Below are 20,338 nucleotides of genomic sequence, written 5' to 3' on the forward strand. Positions count from 1 at the left end.
TATATATATATATGTATGTATATATATATATATATATATATATATATATATATATATATATATATATATATATAGTCAAAAGGTTTTTACTGTAATTACTTGGTATGAAATTAATGCTTATTCCACACATTATACTGCATGGCCCTGCGAGCAGCAAAAGGGGTTGATGATTTTTTTTCGGTCTTTTCCAAACAATACTCCCGAAACACAAACACATAATGGAAGTTCATATTGATGGCTGATGAATAGATACATAGACAAGAGGAGGGAAAATAATGACATGAGAGAAGAGCTGCCGAATTAAACAGACGACACTCGAGAGGCTCCTTTTGTGGCTCTACGCATATTTTAACTTCTAATATATTTTTTTTTACTGTCCCCCGTTCTGTCATATCAGTCTGCTCCTTTGTATTAATTTCTCTCCACTTTGTCTGCCCTCTGCACCCTCTTCACTCTCATTACATGTAGTGGAGATAATATGAGACAGTACAGAGCTGCACTTTCATGAAACTGCAGACAGTGTTGCTGACTGGCCGTCGAGACAGATGGACTGAGATTTGAAGAGAAGCAGCAGAATAGCTGCAGAGCTCTGGGAGCCTTGTTAAAATTTCACACTGGATGGATTTACTTTCATCTTTCTCTGTTATTATGTTTCCTCTGTTCAGTTCCATTTCTAGAGTCTGAAGGTGATGCATCTTTCTCTTGCAGACATTCAACATGTACTACTATGAGTCCAATAATGCCAACTTGTGGTTCATCAAGGAAAGCCAGTATGTGAAGATCGATACAATTGCTGCAGATGAGAGTTTTACACAGGTATGGACACACACACAAACACACACACACACACAAGCTATGCATGCATTGTGTACACATCTACAACACAAAATATGGCGTCCACAATAATTCAACAATTAAGTAAATATTTCCATCTCTATCACTAAAAGGAAAATGGAAAAATAAATGGATCATAGTGTTTCCCATTGCATCTGTATGCTGGCATTCTCTTCCACAGTGTTTGCTATACTGATTTTAGCATTAAGCTCCGTCTGTATGTGGCCATCTAATTCTCTCATAGAAGAAAGGAACTATTGACCATTTGTGTTATATTTAAACGTCATCATTTTATCCCATCTGCTTGCCAAATTGACAGGTGTTTGAGGACGTAATCATGCCCGCCTTGCATTCCCTGAGTTTCAGGCAGCAGCATTACATCCAAACAAAATGATTGCTTTTGGACTGAAAGAAAAATGCTCTGGTTGAAGTTGAGTGCTCCCAGTAAAAGGAGCTCACACATGTCAAATGTTCTTGGTCCTCAGGTGGACGTTGGAGACCGCGTCATGAAGCTGAACACGGAGGTGCGCGACATCAGCAACCTGAGTAAAAAGGGTTTCTATCTGGCCTTCCAGGACCTCGGCGCCTGCATTGCTCTGGTCTCAGTTAGGGTCTTCTACAAGAAGTGTCCCGTCACGGTGCTTAACTTGGCCCAGTTCCCCGACACAATAACGGGCGGAGACACGGCGCTGGTGGAGGTCCACGGTGTATGCGTGAATGCCTCTGAGGAGTTTGAGGCTCCAAAGATGTACTGCAGTGCAGACGGAGGCTGGCTGGTTCCCATCGGGAGGTGTGTGTGCAAACCGGGCTTCGAGGAGAACAAGGACGTCTGCCAGCGTGAGTATTTACTAACCTTTACTAACCAAGTTTGTGTGTGTATCTCTCTCTATGCAGAGGTCGGCCCTCTGATATAAAAGCAACTTGAGTCGAGTGACAAGGGAGATTCCTCAACAGCTTACAAAAGTGCCCCAATTTGAATCACATCCATTCTGCTCTCGTTAATATGTGACGCGTAAATAACAATAACAGCTATGTGTGTGTGCCCTTGTGTCTTTGTCGAATAAGTATGTGCAGAAACATGTCAGCACTCGTTTGCGTGTGTGTGAGCGTGTGTGTGTGTGTCAGCGTGGACGTCATTGCTCCGAGTGACTTCTATTCAACTTACGACATTGTGAAGACAGTTCTTGCTGAGAACAGGTTACTGCAGGACTTGTTTGAAGGCATCTCCTCCTCTTCTTTTTTTCTGTGCATGTCTTTCAGAGCTGAATATCAAATTTTCCCTGCAGAGTAGGGGAGCATGGTGTGAGTGTGCGTTTGTGTTCTCAGAGAGGAAAAGGTTTGCCTTAGGGGGCAGGTTATTGAATCGTAAAACTCCACAGATGGCACGTGCAGCATGTGCGCATCTGTATGTGTGTACATACTGAGTTGCGCATGCATTTGTGTGTGCAAGCTGCATTAGACTCGCGCCGTCACCTGTCCCCACGGGCTCGCTTCCTCCCCGAAAAGAAAATGGAATCATAGATATTCATCCCCGCAAACTTGGAAATTGGTGCACATAATGCATTTTCAGTTGTTTGGGAGAAGCAGCAGCCAAGACGCCTAGACAACTTGGCAGTTGGGCCTTAGAGACAAGTGAATAAGAACAGAAGCTGTCCTCTCCAGCTTTCCAGCTTGCAGACTGGTAATGTGCACAGATTGTGGCAGACCTCTGGCTGCATCTCAATCGTGAAATGCTTAGCTGCATGTACGGCTTGTAAAAATGACACGGTGTGGTTATTTGACGGGTGATTTCACTGCCAGGTTTTCAAATTATTTCCCTACCTATAGCGTGTAGGCGTGTGCCACGTTCCTCGTACTGAAACCGTATTTAAAGTCAGTCTGACGCAGAGGGGCGGTTGACCTCAGTGATCTCCATGACCTCATCAGTCTTATCACTCCGTAGAGAATAAATCGAGCAAGGTAAGCACGTTTAACAAGCTAGCTTCAACTCATTAACCGCATGTGTGTGTGTTTGTGTGTGTGCGTGTGTGTTGGTGAATGTGTGCTACACTTGTGTGTTGATTCTTTTGACAGTTTAAAGTCAGAGGCCAAAAATTATATGTGTCCCTGGTCTAATAAGTTATGGTCAATACAGATGTGCATGCGTGTGTGGCAGGTGTCCACTGTCCGCAACACAGGTCTTTAGTTTCAGTCCATTTCAAGGCATATTTTGCAGTGTAGCAATTATTCTGGAAACAATCAAATATGATTTTCCAACAGATTTTGTATTACTTCGTTGTGAATTGAAATCTCTCCGCCGTAGGGTTGTCTGCTCCACCTCCTCAGTATTAGGACAAACGTTTTTTTTTTGTGGCCGGATTTGCATAGCAATGAAATTTCCGGAGAGTTTGCTATTCCAGGTATGGCAGCCTGACACATCTCGTATTTGTTTGCAGCCTGTGAGATAATGCCAACAGAACTCCTTGGAAACCGGCTTTCTTTCCTCAAAATGGCATTGGAGCCGATGCCATTTCGCCCGCAAGTGCCTGTATTCTGATATTTTCCTCTTCCCTCGTCGAAATTTCACTCCGCCGCCTAATGTAACTGCATCTGTAATCAGCCTGCTTTTAACAAAGACATGCGAGGACACAGAGAAGTATAACAACCCGGTGCGTTGCGCTTTAATGTGTCCCTCAGAGAACAAGGGCCAGGCTTTTAAAGAGCCCTTTCAGCGCTCGGCGTCGGCTCCAAACAAAAGGTTCCTGCCCTGACACAGTCTGTAGGTCTTCCATAGGGAAAACGCATGCCGCTAATGCATTTAAATCACCTCTCTGGTTTGCCGTCACACAAAGAGAGGAATGGCTGAGAGCTGGGGAAAGGACTGGAGGGGCATTTGTAATTATCACCAGCGTGCAGGTGAACAAGCCTTTTAATGGACGCCTTGCATTCCATCCCTCTTGTTCTTTTTGTGTGCGGTTGTTTTCTGTTCTGTTTCACCATTTAGCTGCTCAGATGTTCATTGTTTTGATGTTCTAATGTTCCGTGTGAATCTTGTTTTGGACTCTCTAGTCTCCTCTTTAGTCTAGTTTTTGTCCCTGTGTGACTCTCCCTCTCTCGCTCTTTGTCCCCGTCTCTCCCTCTCTCGGTGTGAGGCGCTAATGGAATCATTACTTGCCTCTCTGTGTTAGACAAACACCAGACACCTCCAATTACAGCCTTTTTTTTCTCAATCTCTGGCTCTCTTCCTTCCTCTCTGCTATTTTCTAACCTTACTCTGGTGTCTGTTTCTATAATGGGACTGTTCTCCACCTCTCTCTCGCACAAGCCCCCCATTTTGCTCCTCACCCATCCTTTGTGATACTGTCTTCCTTTTTCACCTCACCATTTTTCTTTCTTTCTGTCTTCCTCCTCCTCCTCCTTCTCCTCGCAGTCCTCATCTCCTCTGTCTTCACTCGTTAAACATTTATAGATCACGGGTTCATCTTTCTCTTTTTCTATTTTCTCACCCAATGCTGGCTTCCCATTCCCTAAAGTTAGGTACAACGTGTGTTTAAATGTGTGTGTATCTGTTCATGCTGTTAATGTTGGACACATGGAATCATTTAAATGTGTTGAATTGTTTTATGCTGCTCACTTTTCCTCCAGTACAAACAGCACAAACTGTCTATGAAAGAGAAAATAATGTGATTCATGGGAAATATGATCTAGCAAGCAACAATAAGCCACCAGGGTGTGACTGAAACTACCGGGATTCTTGACAGTGATCATTTGATTATGATATACTGATTTTTTCTTATCTCATTAATAATCCAAAACTAATTAAGTTAATTCTTCAGTCAGTCTTTGAAAAACAAGTCACAAATAAATAGAGACAATTGCCTTACTCAGTAAACATGGTAAGAGGTCTTTTATTTATGTTTTTAATAAATGTATTTGAAAGAACTGCTTGAATCCCAATGGCTCTAAAAATGCAAACCAGGTGAATACTAATTATTGTCAGTTCGTTCTCCAGATTGAATTGTATGCTTGCCTGTAATTTACAGACGCAGAGAAAGACACATTCAACAGTCTTTAAATGATTACTTGATTATTAGGTTACAATGGGAAATAATGGGAATTAACTAATTGTGAGTAAAATATGTAAAATAAAATTAGTAACATTATTAAATAACACAATAGCTTTTAGCAAACAAGAGTGCATTTGTTTGGGGCTTTTTTTGCAGTGGATTGATGTGCATGTGATGCTCTTATGAGTGTTTAACCCAGCAGGAATGTGTATGTGGGAGTGACTTAAAACTGGGCCCATGTTTATTGTAATGGAGGAAAAATGGCAAACAGTGCAGCAGTGTGACTCATTGATGTGTTTTTGATGGACAAAAATGACGCTCTAAAGCAAAGAGGAATACGCCTTATCAGCCTTTTGCTACACAGATGATACATTTCAGTAAGATCAATACATTGTTGGAACAATATTGGTTTTGGTCTTTTCATTGGATTTGGTGACAGTACAATATAGTTCATCACCAGCGCTGTCCTTAAACTCTTTAACAATGTGTATTGAATGCTTGTTTGATTTCTTTTGTTTTTTTCATTCACCTTTAGTGTTTCTGGCTAACATGATATCACACTCATCTGCTCTGTCACCACTGGAGTTACATAATCTCTCTCTCTCTATCTCCCTCTCTCTCTGCCACATACAGTTGCTCACCCTCGTCTACCCCATGCAGAGGCCTCTATCGGTGCAGCCCAAGCCCCCCCCCCCCCCCCCCCCCCCCCCCCGCCCCCGCCTCCTTCGCTCTCTTGCTTTCCTTTCTCTCTGTGTCCTAGTCTCTTGTGCATTCTGTTTCTGTTCTCCCTCTCTGTTTCTGTCTGTCTGTCTGTCTGTCCCGTCCCCCCCCCCCCCCCCATTCAGCCTCGTACTCCCTTGCCCTCTCCCACTGTCTCTCTGTCTCACAGCTGGTAGGGAATGTTGTGAATTCTCCTCTCAAACCTCTCCTGCCTTAAGCCCTAGAGGTACATGCTGAAGGGCAGAAGTGTGTATGTGTGTGCAGCTGTGACTAGATGTGTGTTAGAGTGTGTGTGTCCTGTCCTTCGCTGTGTGTCTGACAGCACCAATTACTGCCTCAGATGCCTGAGAGATGGAGGAGACGGAGTGGAGAAGGACAGACACCTGTCACCTCGACACAAGTTCTCTTGCTCTCATCCCCCCCCCCCCTCTCCTCTCTCTCTCTCTCTCTCTCCCTATCTATCTCTCTCTTTCTCAGCGGGCAAAAGTAATATAGGTCAGCATGACGCGTCTGTCCGTCGGCTGTGCCTGTCTGATGGTCTCCTTCTTCCCTTCTTAATCATATGTCGGTTTGATGCTGCCAAAAGGAAGCGAGAGCTTAGTTTACAAGGGGAACTTTTCAAAGTCACACCACACTCGTCATACTGATTCCACTTAGCTGGCCTGCTGTTCTTTTCACTTCTCGAGTTGGAGCAAAATCAAAGTGAAAAATCACTGAGGAACAAATCCATTGTGCGTCCGAACGCGTTGTGAATTGCCTTGTCAGCTATGTGATCATGTGGAAGCCTGTGGATGCAGACACAACGGGTTTCTGGACTGATCAATATCAGTCTCATGTCTGTGCGTTAAAGGAAATAATTCAACCTTTGTTGACAAATACGCGTTGTTCGTGCCATTTGTGTGGTAGTTGTCAACTATATTTTTACAGGGTCACAATTATTTAAAAATAACAATAAATAAAAATGTATCTTTTTACCTAAAAATGTATAACAATTCTAGTTTGGATTATTTCTATTTGTATCTATTATGGTTAATTATATGATAATGAAGGGGTGAGACAGAGTGCACTGATGCTCTGTTCTACACACATTTCCTAAAGTACATTCTTGCTTATTGTTGCGTTCCCACCAAAAGCGTTGCGAATATTTGCAACGCTTTTCGTGGGAACGCAGCATAAGTCCAATCTTTGACCTTGAGTTAGTCAGGAATGTTGCCTTGTTTTTTGTTTGTTAAACGGGAAAATAAATCAGCTGATATGGATGCGACAGAAGTAACATTAGTTTGACACCCCTGCCTTAAAAACTGGAAACAGGGAAAGCCCGGCTCTACTACGATAGCAAAGTCCAGCTATCCAGCTCCTCTAAAGCTCACCCATTAACACGATGTATCTCGTAACCTGTGCAACAATCGTTGTAGTGTAACGGAGTTATGTGCATGATGATTTGTGTTCCTGAAGTCAGTAAGGTTGGCAGGTTTGGCATCACGGGGCCTGTAATAAGATCAAAGCCAAAAAGCGTGCTCCCACTGTATCCGGTAACGTCCTGCAAGAGACGCTACATAGAAGTGTTCATGAGGATGAATAGACAGATCGTCGCTAAAAAATAGCTACAATGTTGAACTGTTGCTTTAAGGCAGTCATGTAAACGGTTAATGGCAGGAAAACACCACACTGCTGTAGCACTGACACACTCTAAACCCTATTTGACCACAGCGATGAGATCATCACATTTGGGAGGGATAACTAAGTCCTGCACAATATCATTTTCAGGAGAAGAAAAAAAGCTGCAGTTTGATCAGCGAGACAACTCACTTGCTGTAAGAGAACGTCATGTGCTTCAAGGTCTCCATCAAGATATGCACTCATAGGCATATAATGAAAGAAAGACCATGACCATGCGCGTATACACACACACACACACACACACACACACACACACACACACACACACACACACACACACACACACACACACACATACATACTGCATATGGACAATGGACTTTTACATTTTATATCTCATAAGAGGATTGCAGTCTCTGTTCATAATGAAAGGTTTTAGCACGGAACAGATGTAGGAAAAGCCTAATCTTTGCACCTGTGAAAGAGATTGAACTCACTTACAGAGGGCTGTGTGTGTGTGTGTGTGTGTGTGTGGGTGTGGGTGTGTGAGTGAGTGTGTTGAAAGCTCAGTTGGGAATCTGCCTTTCTTTATTGCCTCTCCTACAGAGCTTGATCTCTTCCTCTATCCTTACAGAAGTGTGTGTGTGTGTGTGTGTCGGTAAAGTGACATTTTTTATGTTGATCACATACCGACTTTTGAAGGTCAAGTGTTCCCTCCTGCATGTAGTATGTTCAAACACGCACCCACGCACACACACACACACACTTTCATTTCTTTGCTCTTCTCTTGGTGGCAGCTCAGGGAGCTTGAGAGCAAAAAGGTGTGGGTAGGATGGGTTGGGCGGATAACAGAAGGATTTAGACAGCAAGTCAAGAGATTTGTGTGTATATAGTCCACGTAATGTGTGTATGCAGTGTATATGTGTGTACACTGCTGCGGGCATTAGGGCATTATGCTGTTGAAGTGTCAGGCAGCAGGCTGTTATTACTAGCCAGATGTTCTTAAAGGACAAATGGATATATGGGCCAGTTTAAGGCCAGTCATGAGTTCTTCTACCGAGGGAGTGTGTGTCTTCCTGCTGCTCGTTCGTCAGCCTGGCTTTACTTTTCAATTATTTGAATAAAGACAGCCACCTTTTACTATATTATGCCTTTATCTCTTCTCTCTCTCCCACATGCCCCTCCTAAACTCCATCCCATTTCCCCCATCCCTCTTTTTCATCTCCTCTCTTTTGTGTTTGAATAAATGACAAAATCACAAAGGCTTAGGCGCTCGCTATATTCTCTCCACACCATAGTCCCCGTCTACATACCCACACAACACTGACCCAGATAATGTCTATTCACACGGTTCCTCCCAGCGCAGCTCCTCTTTCGCCATGGCGGATCTCTAGGCAGACATGAGCTGAGTTACCAAAAGCCACCTTGGTACCAGGAGGCATTGGCCCTGCTCAAGTGTTAGCCACCACGGAACACGAGGACATTAAGGTGGCTTTTGTGAGACAGGACCTCGTAAAGCTCAACGTGAGCTGGGTGCTGTGGGTTAAACTCTGTGAACAAAGCCTTAGAGGAAAAGAGGAAAAGCAGGCCAAGGACTAAGAAACGGTTAACACGTGTTTCAACTCCTCATGTCCTCATATAGCACTATTCCCAAAGGACGGAGGCAGAGAGAGGTGTAGACGGGAGAGCGTGTCTCCATCGGGTGCAGTTGCCATTAATTGGATGCGTTCTATTAGCTGTTGAGTTCCAGTTAGGGATAAGGGATAAACATGTGTGCACTCATGGGAAAGTTCATAATTTTCTCATTGCTACAGTGTTGAATCAGTTTTGAGTCTGCTCCAGTTAGGATCTAAAGGTTTGGAGAAAGGTGCATGTGTGTGCGAGAGAAAGCAGAGGAGGCATGCAGGCAGCCAGCGGGTCTGCTCAACAGGAAACACAGGAACAGGAAGTCAGCCATTGACCCCTTCCCCTTATTCCCTCCCTCCTTCTCTTTCTAGTTTATGGATGGCTTCCAGATGTACGATCAGCCCGTCAGACTGATTGGGTCTGGGTAACACAGGCGTTATTGCTCCAAACACAAAGTACAGATGTAGCCATGGTCGAAATCCAATTTGTTGCTGCTTTCGTATGCAGTGCAGCTGCACTATTATTTTACAGCCAAGACGAACCATCAGGAAATTCAAACAGCCAAGACTTTTCAGCTCAAGTGTTGGCCAGAACAAAGAGCATTTACTCAGGACTCTAGGACAGATCTGACAGATTATGTTTCATTTTTAAATACCTCCATTTAGACCAGCTGCTGCAGTATTAAAGGTGTCTGCAGGCTTGAACTGATACCTAGTATGCTAAATACACCTGCAAGCTTAAGTCTTCTGTTCCTCTGTCAGTTACAACTAAATCAGTTAGAAAAATGTGTACGTTTTAGGAAATATTGCTCACATGTAACACACCTCAGGCAAACATATAACCTCAGCTTTGATCATTTTTAAATAAGCTCAAAGTAAACGAGTCCAAAAATAGCAGCATAAATAATGATGTTCATGTCAGACACAGATTTCTTTTCCGTCAGCTCCTGCTTCATGCAGCGCTATGTTGAAAGGGCATCATCGAGGTCTGTGAGCATCATTACCTTTCAAGGCTGCTTCATATAGACCTAATTATGTTGTCAATATCTATTTGTTAGATGAAAAGCTCCTGCTGCCCTGAACTGTGCAGATTTTTATTATTGAAACGCAAAAATGCCATGCAACAGTAACTTTTCCAAAAGGAAATTATTTTGTATGTGGCACAGGATGCTGAATGGGCTCTGTGCTGTCAAGGAGGTAAGGGGGTAGTATTATGTATGGAGTGCTTCATTTATACCATTAAGGTAATACTGCCCCCTCCCTCTGGAACTCTCTCCCCAAACTCATCCGAGACTGCACTGATCTTTCCTTATTCAAATCGCAAATCAAAACCCACCTGTTCAGAACTGCTTTTAATGTGTGATTGTTTTAAAAAAAAAAATTTATCAGGGTCCGAGCGACTCAGAAAGTCCCTATTTATTTGTTTTACCTGTATTTTAGCTATTCTTATTTATTTATTTTGAGCTTTTAGGATGTTTTAATTATGTGAAGTGTCTTTGAGTATTATGAAAAGCGCTATATAATTTAAATGCATTATTATTATTATTATTATTATTACTGGGAAGTGGAATGTCGGCTATTTGGCTGTCGTCATCTTGGTTTTGGCCTTCGCGCAGCACAACCAGCAAGTCTGCAATTTAAAGTGGTCTCTTGCTGGGAATGTCCTGTGCTCCTGTGTGTGTGACACATGAAGTCTCTGTGATCTTCTCCCGCTAATGGGAAGACTAATTTAAAAAAAGATTCAGACTTTCCTGCTATCGACAATGTGCTGAGAGTGCGGCTGAAGAAGTCAACTAGAGCCCACCCACAGATTAAAGACACCTAGAATATGGCCTCCCACTTGATAGGTACATCTGCATGAAATTGTGTGAGCCTGACAGAGAAAAAGGCACAGGCCTCTTCTCTCCTCCTCCGCCTGAGAGAATGAATTATTGAGAGTGATGAACTGAAAATAACGTGGGTGAGGGAAGGAGGTGCACAGCTCCTCCTACACACACTGCCGGTCACTGGGCCGGCCGATGTGGGCACGTTTATTGCCGTAGTGTGTGTGTGTGTGTGAGAATCTGCGGAGATAAGATGTGTGTTTGTGTGTTAATGCTCTGTAGGTTTATTTTTTTTATGGCAGGTGTTTAAGCTACATGTGTGCCTGGGGAGAGAAAATGTGTGTAGTTATAGTGAAGGTTTAAATTTGTGTATTTTAGGCTTTCTCTCTGTGTGTGTGTGTGTGTGTGTGTCGTGTTTTTATGTATTTATTGTCCTACCTGGCTATGTTTAAAAGGGAAAGGTGAATCTTTGTGTTCTTCCGATCTTTTATCTTGATAGCAAAAAAGACAGACAGAAGAATAAGTTATTCAGACTGTGAATCAAACTCCCAACAGGCTCCTTCTATAGACCTGTCATGCGCTCTCTCTCTCTGTCTCTCTGTCCCTCATCCATGATCCTGCTCACACAGAAACACACCTGGTATCCATTTAATCTGTTTTCACACAGCAGGATAATCACCCCAAACTCGCAATTAGTGAGCCATCAGCTGGGGTTACCACTAAAAAAGTGTGTGTGTAGATGTGTGTTTGCTTTAATTGAACTGAAATTGAGCTTGCTCTCTTTCCCTTGGAATTTTGTTGTATGTGTGTGTGTGCCTGTCAGCGAGAGAGTAAATATTTGTGCAGGAGCTCTGGAGAAGGTCAGGGTCAACGTATGACAGACAGCCCACTGGGAAATAAGACACACAAAGGCAAAGGCAGACTCACACACACACAAATACATACAATAATACGTACACACAAACACACCAACACACACACACACACATATATATACACATACCCAAACAGGGAGATGGCCAGAAAGGGAAAGAGTAAGACAGGAACGACAGAGACAGAAAAAATAGAAATAGACCAACAGGAGGGCAAACAGGGAGATGGATGGAGGGAGAGCCAAACAGAGAAAGACAGTGATGAACAGAATGAGGAAGAAGGAGAACTGCATCCCGAAGTTCCCCTTGGCCGCTCTCAGTAATTGGCTGGTGTCCAGAGGACAGACAGTAGATCAGAACAGAGCCCGAGTGTACTCATGTGCTTCATGTACTGGACATCACAAACCATTTCATAACCGGTTGGCCCGTGTGTGTGTGGGGGGGTCAGAGAAGTCACAAGATGCTATACACACAGGGAGGGTCTGTCCTGAGGTGTCAATCAGAGAGGCCCATGTCTTCTGTCTGGACATGGCTCATATCTCATGCCCGCTCTGCGACCATGTGATCCTGCCTCGTCTTCCCATAACAAAAGCCTGGCAAAAGTAATTGCTGCTATACTTGCTTTCGGATTACAGTTTTTAAGACATTTCCCCATTTCTTGTCTCTTTTAGTGAAGAGATGTGGTTGAATTGGGATAAATAGGGGAATGTACATCTGGCATACAGTAACCCTACATTTGAAAATAAATGTATTCACACATAAATCATCTGGCAGGCTATTTTAACACCCATTCTTTTCTCCATGATAAACATCAAAAGGCACATTTTTATTATACATTTTTATGACATCAGTATGCAAGAAAATGCCTTTCTATTTTTCCAGAAACAAATGTATGTCCCATTCCTTACCTGATATAAATGCTTTATACCGAGACTTTTTCTTCCTGTCAGTTACACAATTCAGTTGGAGAAATATCTAAAATCTCTACATTTCTGGCCTAAAACATAGTCAAACATAACAATATTTAATTTCAAATACTGGGCTCACTCGGGAAGTTAGTTCAGGTGGGTTTACCTTCCTCTGCGACTCAGTGTGCTGGCAGGCAAGCGCTGGTACGAGTGAGGAAGAGTCGAGTTCAAGCCCTAAAATGTGCAAACGTCCACAGCAGTTGTAGACTGGAGGCTATATGACTAAAGAGTTGTTCAAACATGTCTGTAGTGGCGATGATGCCACTTGTAGAAGAAAGCTGAACAACAACAACAAAACGTAAAGGCTGTGAAAGGCTGTCATGCAGTGTTATTGTTCATACACAGTTAACGTGAGGTAATTCATGTTTAATAATTTAATATTATGATAAGCATTGCTCAGACTGGACTGAAAGTTAAAAAAGAAACATTAAGCGAGCAGACGTAATGTCAAAACAGGCAAACATAACTGCTTTAGATATGCATGTGTGTGTGTGTGTGTGTTTCATAGGATTAGTAGTTATGGTGTTAAAGTTTGTTATGAACTATGATTAAGGATTAGAGGTTCACGGCAGGGGGCTGGACTGATGCTGACATCTCTATTCCACACAAACCTCCTCATTACCACACACACTTGTACTTTGCACTGCTCTCTACTCTATAAACAGACCCACACACACCACACATAAAAACACACACGCAGCAACACTTTATTAAGCACATCTTCTTTTGCAGATTTCCAACGGAGTACCATCAAGCGTGTAATGGTTTCGTTGAACCTGAATGTATTTGTTTTTCTTCACATATAAAAGTGCTTTTTTAAAAGTTTGTTTACCGTGTAAACGTGTCAAATTGACCGCAAGCTAGTTTCACGGTAATGTACACATGAGCACAAACACACACAAACACACGTCCAGATGCGACCCCGGATGTCAGATTCTATCCCGTCAGATTTCTCCACTGACGCTTGATGTATCAATTTTTAAGTAGCTGGCCTCAACTAACGCCTGGGTAGCCTACACACACACACACACACACACACACACACACACACACACACACACACACACACAGGCCGATCTGTGCCCCAGGAGCTGTGGCATTTGAGGGGTACTAGAAGGGTTCCATCTTGAAAGCCTGTTGCCATGGTGACCATTATGGAGCTCCTCATCTCCCATGGGCCAGCAAGCTTTACACTGGCCCACGGGAGATGAACCACCACTATGAATCCCCCTTGAAAGAACACACACACACACACACACTCTACCCCCCAGGTTTCTCCTCTGTCCGCCCTTTATGGAAAAGCCGGCAAGGAGCCAATGTTTGACTTGATCCAAGTGCGACAGAAAGCAAGAAAGCGGAGCAATTAACAGTAACTATAGAAAAGCAAGTGGAGGAGAGGAAATGGCTCCCAACTAAGCACTGGTAGTGTTTGTTTTTAGGAAAGTGCAGCTGATGTGATTTTGCATACGCACAGAGGCGCCTGATTGAATGTAATTAGAATGGAAAGACTTTTCCTCCAAGATATCGGGTTTGTGTTTCTGTGCGTGCACTCGAGTGTGTTTCTGTGCAGGCCGTATAGTACAGGAACCAAATACTCTACCGGTACAGTCAGCAGCTGTCATTCACACAAGCAACCCATACACCTCATTTTAGCATGGTGTCACTATAAACACATGAACGCAGCTCAGAAAGAATCATTTCTCACAGCATGACACACTTTTCCTCAGTATGCTACTCTAATCTTTAACGATAGTGTATTACACAATCGGCTCCACACATACATGCCCCCTTTACTGTATTATTTAAATTGCTGTAAAGTGTGTGTGTGTGTGGGTGTGTGTGCATGTGTGTGTGTGTGTGTGTAGGGCACTTTGTTGGCTTTCTTCTATTTGGAGATGTGTTCCAATGTATAGATCATAATCATTTTGATTTGATTTTAGTTATTTATTCTTTTAAATTATTTATCAAGCCAAAAAGCTAAGCATTCACAGGATCCAGCTTCTGGGATTAGGGGAATTGATGCTTTTCTTGTCTGTAAGCGTTTTTTAAATACATTTGGGTTTAAAGTGCCGGTCAAACAAAACAAGCAAAAACAATATTAGATGATTCTTTCTTTTCTTGTCCATTTGGGGGCAGCTGGAGGTTCTGGTCACCTGACAAATGCAAGTCAAATATTGACTTTCCTTTGGCCTCTGATGTTGGTGCAGTGCAGATGGAGTACAGTCGCTTTTATTAACCGTCTAGCTGAAAACTGCTGCCGCTGCTACATAGTTGATGTGTAGTGAAAGTGAACCAACACTGTACATTTGAGAGCCATAAACACAAACATTGAGTTAAAACACGCTAAGAAAATTGAGACTGAGGGTAACCGCAAAGTTGGATGATAATTCCCGGTGGGTTCATCCCCACTGTACGAAAGCCATTTACATTAAACGCAGTCATGTGAGCCATTATTAGAAATTATATTGGAGCGTGCAGATTTCTGAAGACATATCCCTGTGGTTTGGGAATCTGTAATCGGCTTATTAAACTAGTTTTTCACATTTTACAATCACTTAGAGAAAAAAATAAACGGTAGTTGCAGCAATAACAAGAGTAGAATTGAATAGAATGGGTGAGAATGAAACTCAATCGGCTCATACGGTGTTGTGTTTTCCCAAAGGAAACCGCTGGGAACCCTTCCCAATCAGCATGTGGCGACTGAGGGTCCTGAGTAGCAGAACTATATCATATCTAAGAGCTATCGATTGGCATAAATACAGTCTCTCTGGTGACCAGATGAATATTTAATATGACACTGGATCTGAGGCCACTCTTTGTCTTTAGAAGAAACACACAACACACACACACACATAAACTGTATAGCATTGTCAACTGTTACTTTCAAGATTGTGCACATTTTAAATGAGTTCGACAACATAGTTGTCTGCTTCGTGTGTAAGCGCATGTTTATGAGAGCGCCTCAGCATCATTGTTCCTTTTTCATATCTATGGTAAAACATTAACCATATGGGAACCAAGTCAAGTAACACATTTCCCATGAGGCACACACAGGGAGTAGCTTGAGGAAAAAAGAGAGAGAGGGAGCGAAAAGGAGTGAGAAGGAGGTGGAAAACAGAAGGAAGGAGAAGGAAGCCCCACTAGAAGCAGCCAAGTTGCCATTCTTGCTGAAAGTTTTTGATCAGGCAGCGGTTCGGACGCCAGGCCTGGCATGGGGTGCCCTGTCTGTCCTTTAGCGCCCGGGTCCTTTTGTGCCTCTGTGGCTGGCCAGCGCCCGGAGCCAGGACTCTCCGGATGAAACTCCCCGGAGAAAAGCTGCTTTTCCCCCCTGCTCCTACAGCCCAGCCAACAGGAACACACACACACACACACACACACACACACACACACACACACACACACACACACACACACACACACACACACACACACACACACACACACACACACACACACACACACACACACACACACACACACACACACACACACACACACACACACACACACACATTACCTTGGAAGCTGACAGGAAGGAGGAAAGAGAGCAGAAACCCTTAGAGAATTATCACTCCCTTTCCATTCCATTCTTTCTCTCTCTTTTGCACCTTTATACGCACACGCGCACACACACATATATATATGGACGAACATTCACACACACCTCTTTTACAGTGTTCTTTCAGGTCTTTTGGGGATTGTGCTAGTGGACTTTGCTCCCTTATGATGAACGATTTGCCTAAAAATACTGTCTGCATGCGAGCAAGCGAGCACAGTGTCCAGGTGGAAGAACGTCACAGTGAGACAACACATTACTTTGAGGCCACTTTTCCATTGCTCAATGCCGCAGGTTAACCACGCCGTGGAACTTAAAGCGTGTCTACCTGTGATCGTGTGTGTGTGTGTGTTATAATTTACAGCCTTTCTGGGACGAGTGACGTGTAGCTTGATTAAATCCATGACCTTCACCACCAGCACAAGCAATCAGCTGCGAGCACATACAGTCACGCACACGGCGCATACTTAACACCTTCTTGCACACAAGCACTCAGCACACGAACATGCAATCAGCACCTGGCAGATTCTGTCGCATCATTGATCCAACCTATACACACACACAGCCACGCACACACAGCCACGCACACACACACACACGTATGCATACACACAAGGCATCTATAGAATTGCATTTGAGAAACCCTCATTTTTCTTACACAGGGTTTTGTACACTGTAATACTATTTACCGCTGTCGCATAAAGGGCTTGCAAAGATGGGAATACCAGGCCTATGAATGTATAAATAAATACATGTGTAATCTATATTCAGATTACCAAAGGAGAAGTCAGGAATTCCATTTTACTGCCTTGGATGCAAAAGGGAAATCATTCAAGTCCCCAATCTATTTCAGCGGACTGCTCCTGTTGAGCGGGAGCACGGTTTTTCCTCCACAGTTTTATGACTGAGCCGGAGCAATAGCAATATTATGTTATTGTGACTATTGCTGTGGCTGTGTATTTTTGTTCCCCCGGTTGCCTGAAGATCTAAAGCTTATATAACAAGAATGACAGTTGCTGCAGCACTGTGTTATTGTGCTGTACGGCCCTGTGGTTATACGGGCCTTCAGCCTGATGTGAAAGGATCTCACGTCGACCTAATGTCACAATATATTAAATCAATCTTTCAATTATTTTCCTTTGCCAAGAGTGCTGCACGGCACATCGTATGACCAATTGTATATGCAGTACCGGTACCTTTGTGGTCGCATAACTCCTCATGCCGTTTGGTGTTTTTGTACATTTCCTACTTGCTGCCTTCCCTTAGACTCAACTACTATGCACAGTTGGTTTTATTCTGTTGCCATCATTTCATCAGTTGTTATAACATTGTAGTCACCAAGTTGAGATCTGGGAAAAGTCAGACTGGGAAAGAAACATTAGTCCAGCTGGTGAACAAGCCAACGATTTAACTAGATTATTATAATTCAAATCCCTTTATTTCGAGGAAAGACTAATAATGAATGCACCTGAAAGCTCATCGCAGTTAAAATGTGCAGTTTCTTACTTCTGTGAGTATAATGTTACAGTGACTGACAGATTTACAAAATCATCAGTTTACAAAAAATGACCCAGGTTGTAGTAAACTGGAATCATCCTATAAAAGCAACTTTACGGACTTCAACGGTGTATGAAAAAGGAAAATTTTGGGGGAAATGGATTACATATGTAACACCCCATAGACCTAATTTTATTTTCATAAATCAATGAATGTACAATAGAGAATAGATCACTCCATAGTTATACATTGTTTTCCTTGTTGTTGTTTATTCTATGTTTTTCACCCCTTGTTCTATGTGTATAACTAAAATGAGCATCATCTAAAAATCTGCACATGCAAGGTCAACTGAAAGACATCTGTAAATGTCTAATTGATGCCTCGTATCAATAAAAAAAGGGGAAATGTCTGAGGGGTGAAAACAGCACAGCCTCTAACCCTGTGTTGTCTGTCTTCTCCCTCCAGCATGCAGACCTGGTACCTACAAAGCTTCAGCCACAGATGCCTACTGCACCAAGTGCCCTCCTCACAGCTCGTCGCCGCAGGAACGAGCCGTCCAGTGTGTTTGCGAGAAAGGTTTCTATCGTGCTGAGACAGACCCCCGCTCCATGGCCTGCACACGTGAGTGATACAAACGCCAGCAAATATTGCATACTCAGCATGTACACAGCCACAACGTATGGCTGTGTACATGTCTATGTTATACAATGGCATGAAGTAACAATGATTGCCTTACATTTCATTTAATTAGTTTGCAATGTATTCCTCTAAAAATGGATTGTTGCTTTCCATTTATATATATAATCCCTCCATGCATTTTCCTCCTACTCAGCTGCTATTGTTTAACACTAGAGATACATACATAAAAGACACACACACATGCACGCACACATCCATGTCTGTTAGCTGTGTAATTACGGACCACAGATAGCTCAGATGAGAACACTGGTATGGGTGATACTCTGATAGAAATCTGATGATGTTTCTTATTCTTTGTCTGCCTCTCTCACACACACACACGCACACACACACACACACACACACACACACACACACACACACACACAGAGCCAGAGGGATCGGACCAAATCCTCATGAACAGTGACGGAGGAGAATAGAAAGGATGAGGAGGGAAGATTGATCGAAAGAGAGAGACAGAGCGGGATGGATCGAGCTGGACGGAGGGATGTTGGGGTGGGAAAGGAGCCATGCTGAGGCTGAACTAGATAAATATGGAGAAACACACACACGCACACTTGTATGCACACACACACACACACGCGCACACACACACACACACACACACACACACAAACGCCTTATCAGGTTATGGTAGATTACACTCATTAATCGTTGTAGCAGGTGAGATGTGTGACGTTTGGTGTTATCAGCTGGAAATGAGTAACGATTCATTCAAATACGCACACAGATACGTGCCCGGCTGCAAAGAGGATGGAGAGGGGGACAATGTGAAAATAAGGAGAACAGGTGATGAAAGAATCAGTCATGGAACGACATGGACAATGGCACTTAAGACACAGGCAAAGAATAGAACGGCGGGGGAAATAGTGGACCATCAGAGGCATATCATTTAAATGTCATAAAAGGCTGATCACTAGATGAGATGATGGACAGTTAAGTGTGGCCTAGGGAAGAGGGGGGATGGAGAAAAGAAAAAGACAGAATTAACAGGATCAGTCAGCACACCCTTGCAGGAGATTCATGACCATCAGGCTCAATTAACCATAGCATGCCCCCCCCTCACCCCTCCTCATTTCTGAGAGGCTCGGCACTGGGAAGGCTAATCAGGAAAGTCCCAGGCTCTGCCAGTGGCCCCCTGGGGCTCACTGCTCGACAAGGACCTGATGAGATGTCAGGCTCAGCGGTCATCTACTGACAAATGTCCATACAGTTGAGGTACCTGCACCGTGCTGTGCAGGGAGCAACCATAATCAGTGGTTTCCATAAGACTGGTTCCCACAAATAGGAATGATGAGTTGGAGCTGTGTGGTTCATTCAAAAGCGCCATACAGGTTATGTATGTATCCACTGTCCAACACGTTTTTTTATGACCCTGCACTGAATTTCTTTAAATTCAATCCCCATATTCAATATAGGAAAGCGCTACTGAACAAGGAGGGTCACATTTCTACAATCTACATGGGAGTGTGCACGATAAAATGAAACAGTCACATCCTCGAGAATTTGATCTCTCAGGTTCATTTGGAGACAAAAGGCCCCCGAGGGCGTATGTTAAAACATCAGTATGCTGCACCAATTGCTAAAAAAACCATTCACAATATTATTCACATATTTCTACAATTCACGTGTTAACACGCTCCATCTAAAGGTGTGTCACTGCCTCTTTGAGAATGATTACTGACACACTTTTTGGATCCTGACTGTGTGATACACTAATCATTTCAGCTGACGTTCAAAGTAAAATTAACCGCTCTAAATCATAAAATGTACCTGAGTCATGAGAAAATTATTCCAGGCACTTTCTATAGATCATCGTCCAAGCACTAATGATTGTCTGCAGTGCAGCCCTAAAGAGTATTAGTGAACTTCACATGGTTAAACCAAGTATTTAACATCATGTGAATTCTCTTTAAAGATGGATTTAAACTTCTGAAGTGTACGTTCCATAGCTATTCATTAAGAGAGCGCTTAGTGTCTACCCTCCAGCTGGAGACAGTTAATTCATTTTTAATTTAATCAATGTGAATTCTGTTCTTAATAGGAACTGCAATATATTTAGTAATATACCTGAAGAC

General features: G+C 43.1%; 1 protein-coding gene across 1 annotated transcript in view; it reads left to right on the forward strand.

Annotated features, from left to right (window-relative positions):
* epha4b (eph receptor A4b) overlaps positions 1 to 20,338 on the forward strand; it is an 80,253-nt gene that overhangs the window by 21,374 nt on the left and 38,541 nt on the right. The window contains exons 4-6 of the mRNA XM_034555016.1: positions 709 to 816; positions 1,320 to 1,671; positions 18,027 to 18,182. Coding sequence (XP_034410907.1) covers positions 709 to 816; positions 1,320 to 1,671; positions 18,027 to 18,182 — 616 coding nt within the window. The remainder of the gene's footprint in view (positions 1 to 708; positions 817 to 1,319; positions 1,672 to 18,026; positions 18,183 to 20,338) is intronic.

Source organism: Cyclopterus lumpus, chromosome 17 (assembly GCF_009769545.1).
Source record: "Cyclopterus lumpus isolate fCycLum1 chromosome 17, fCycLum1.pri, whole genome shotgun sequence".
Classification (NCBI taxonomy): Eukaryota; Metazoa; Chordata; class Actinopteri; order Perciformes; family Cyclopteridae; genus Cyclopterus; species Cyclopterus lumpus.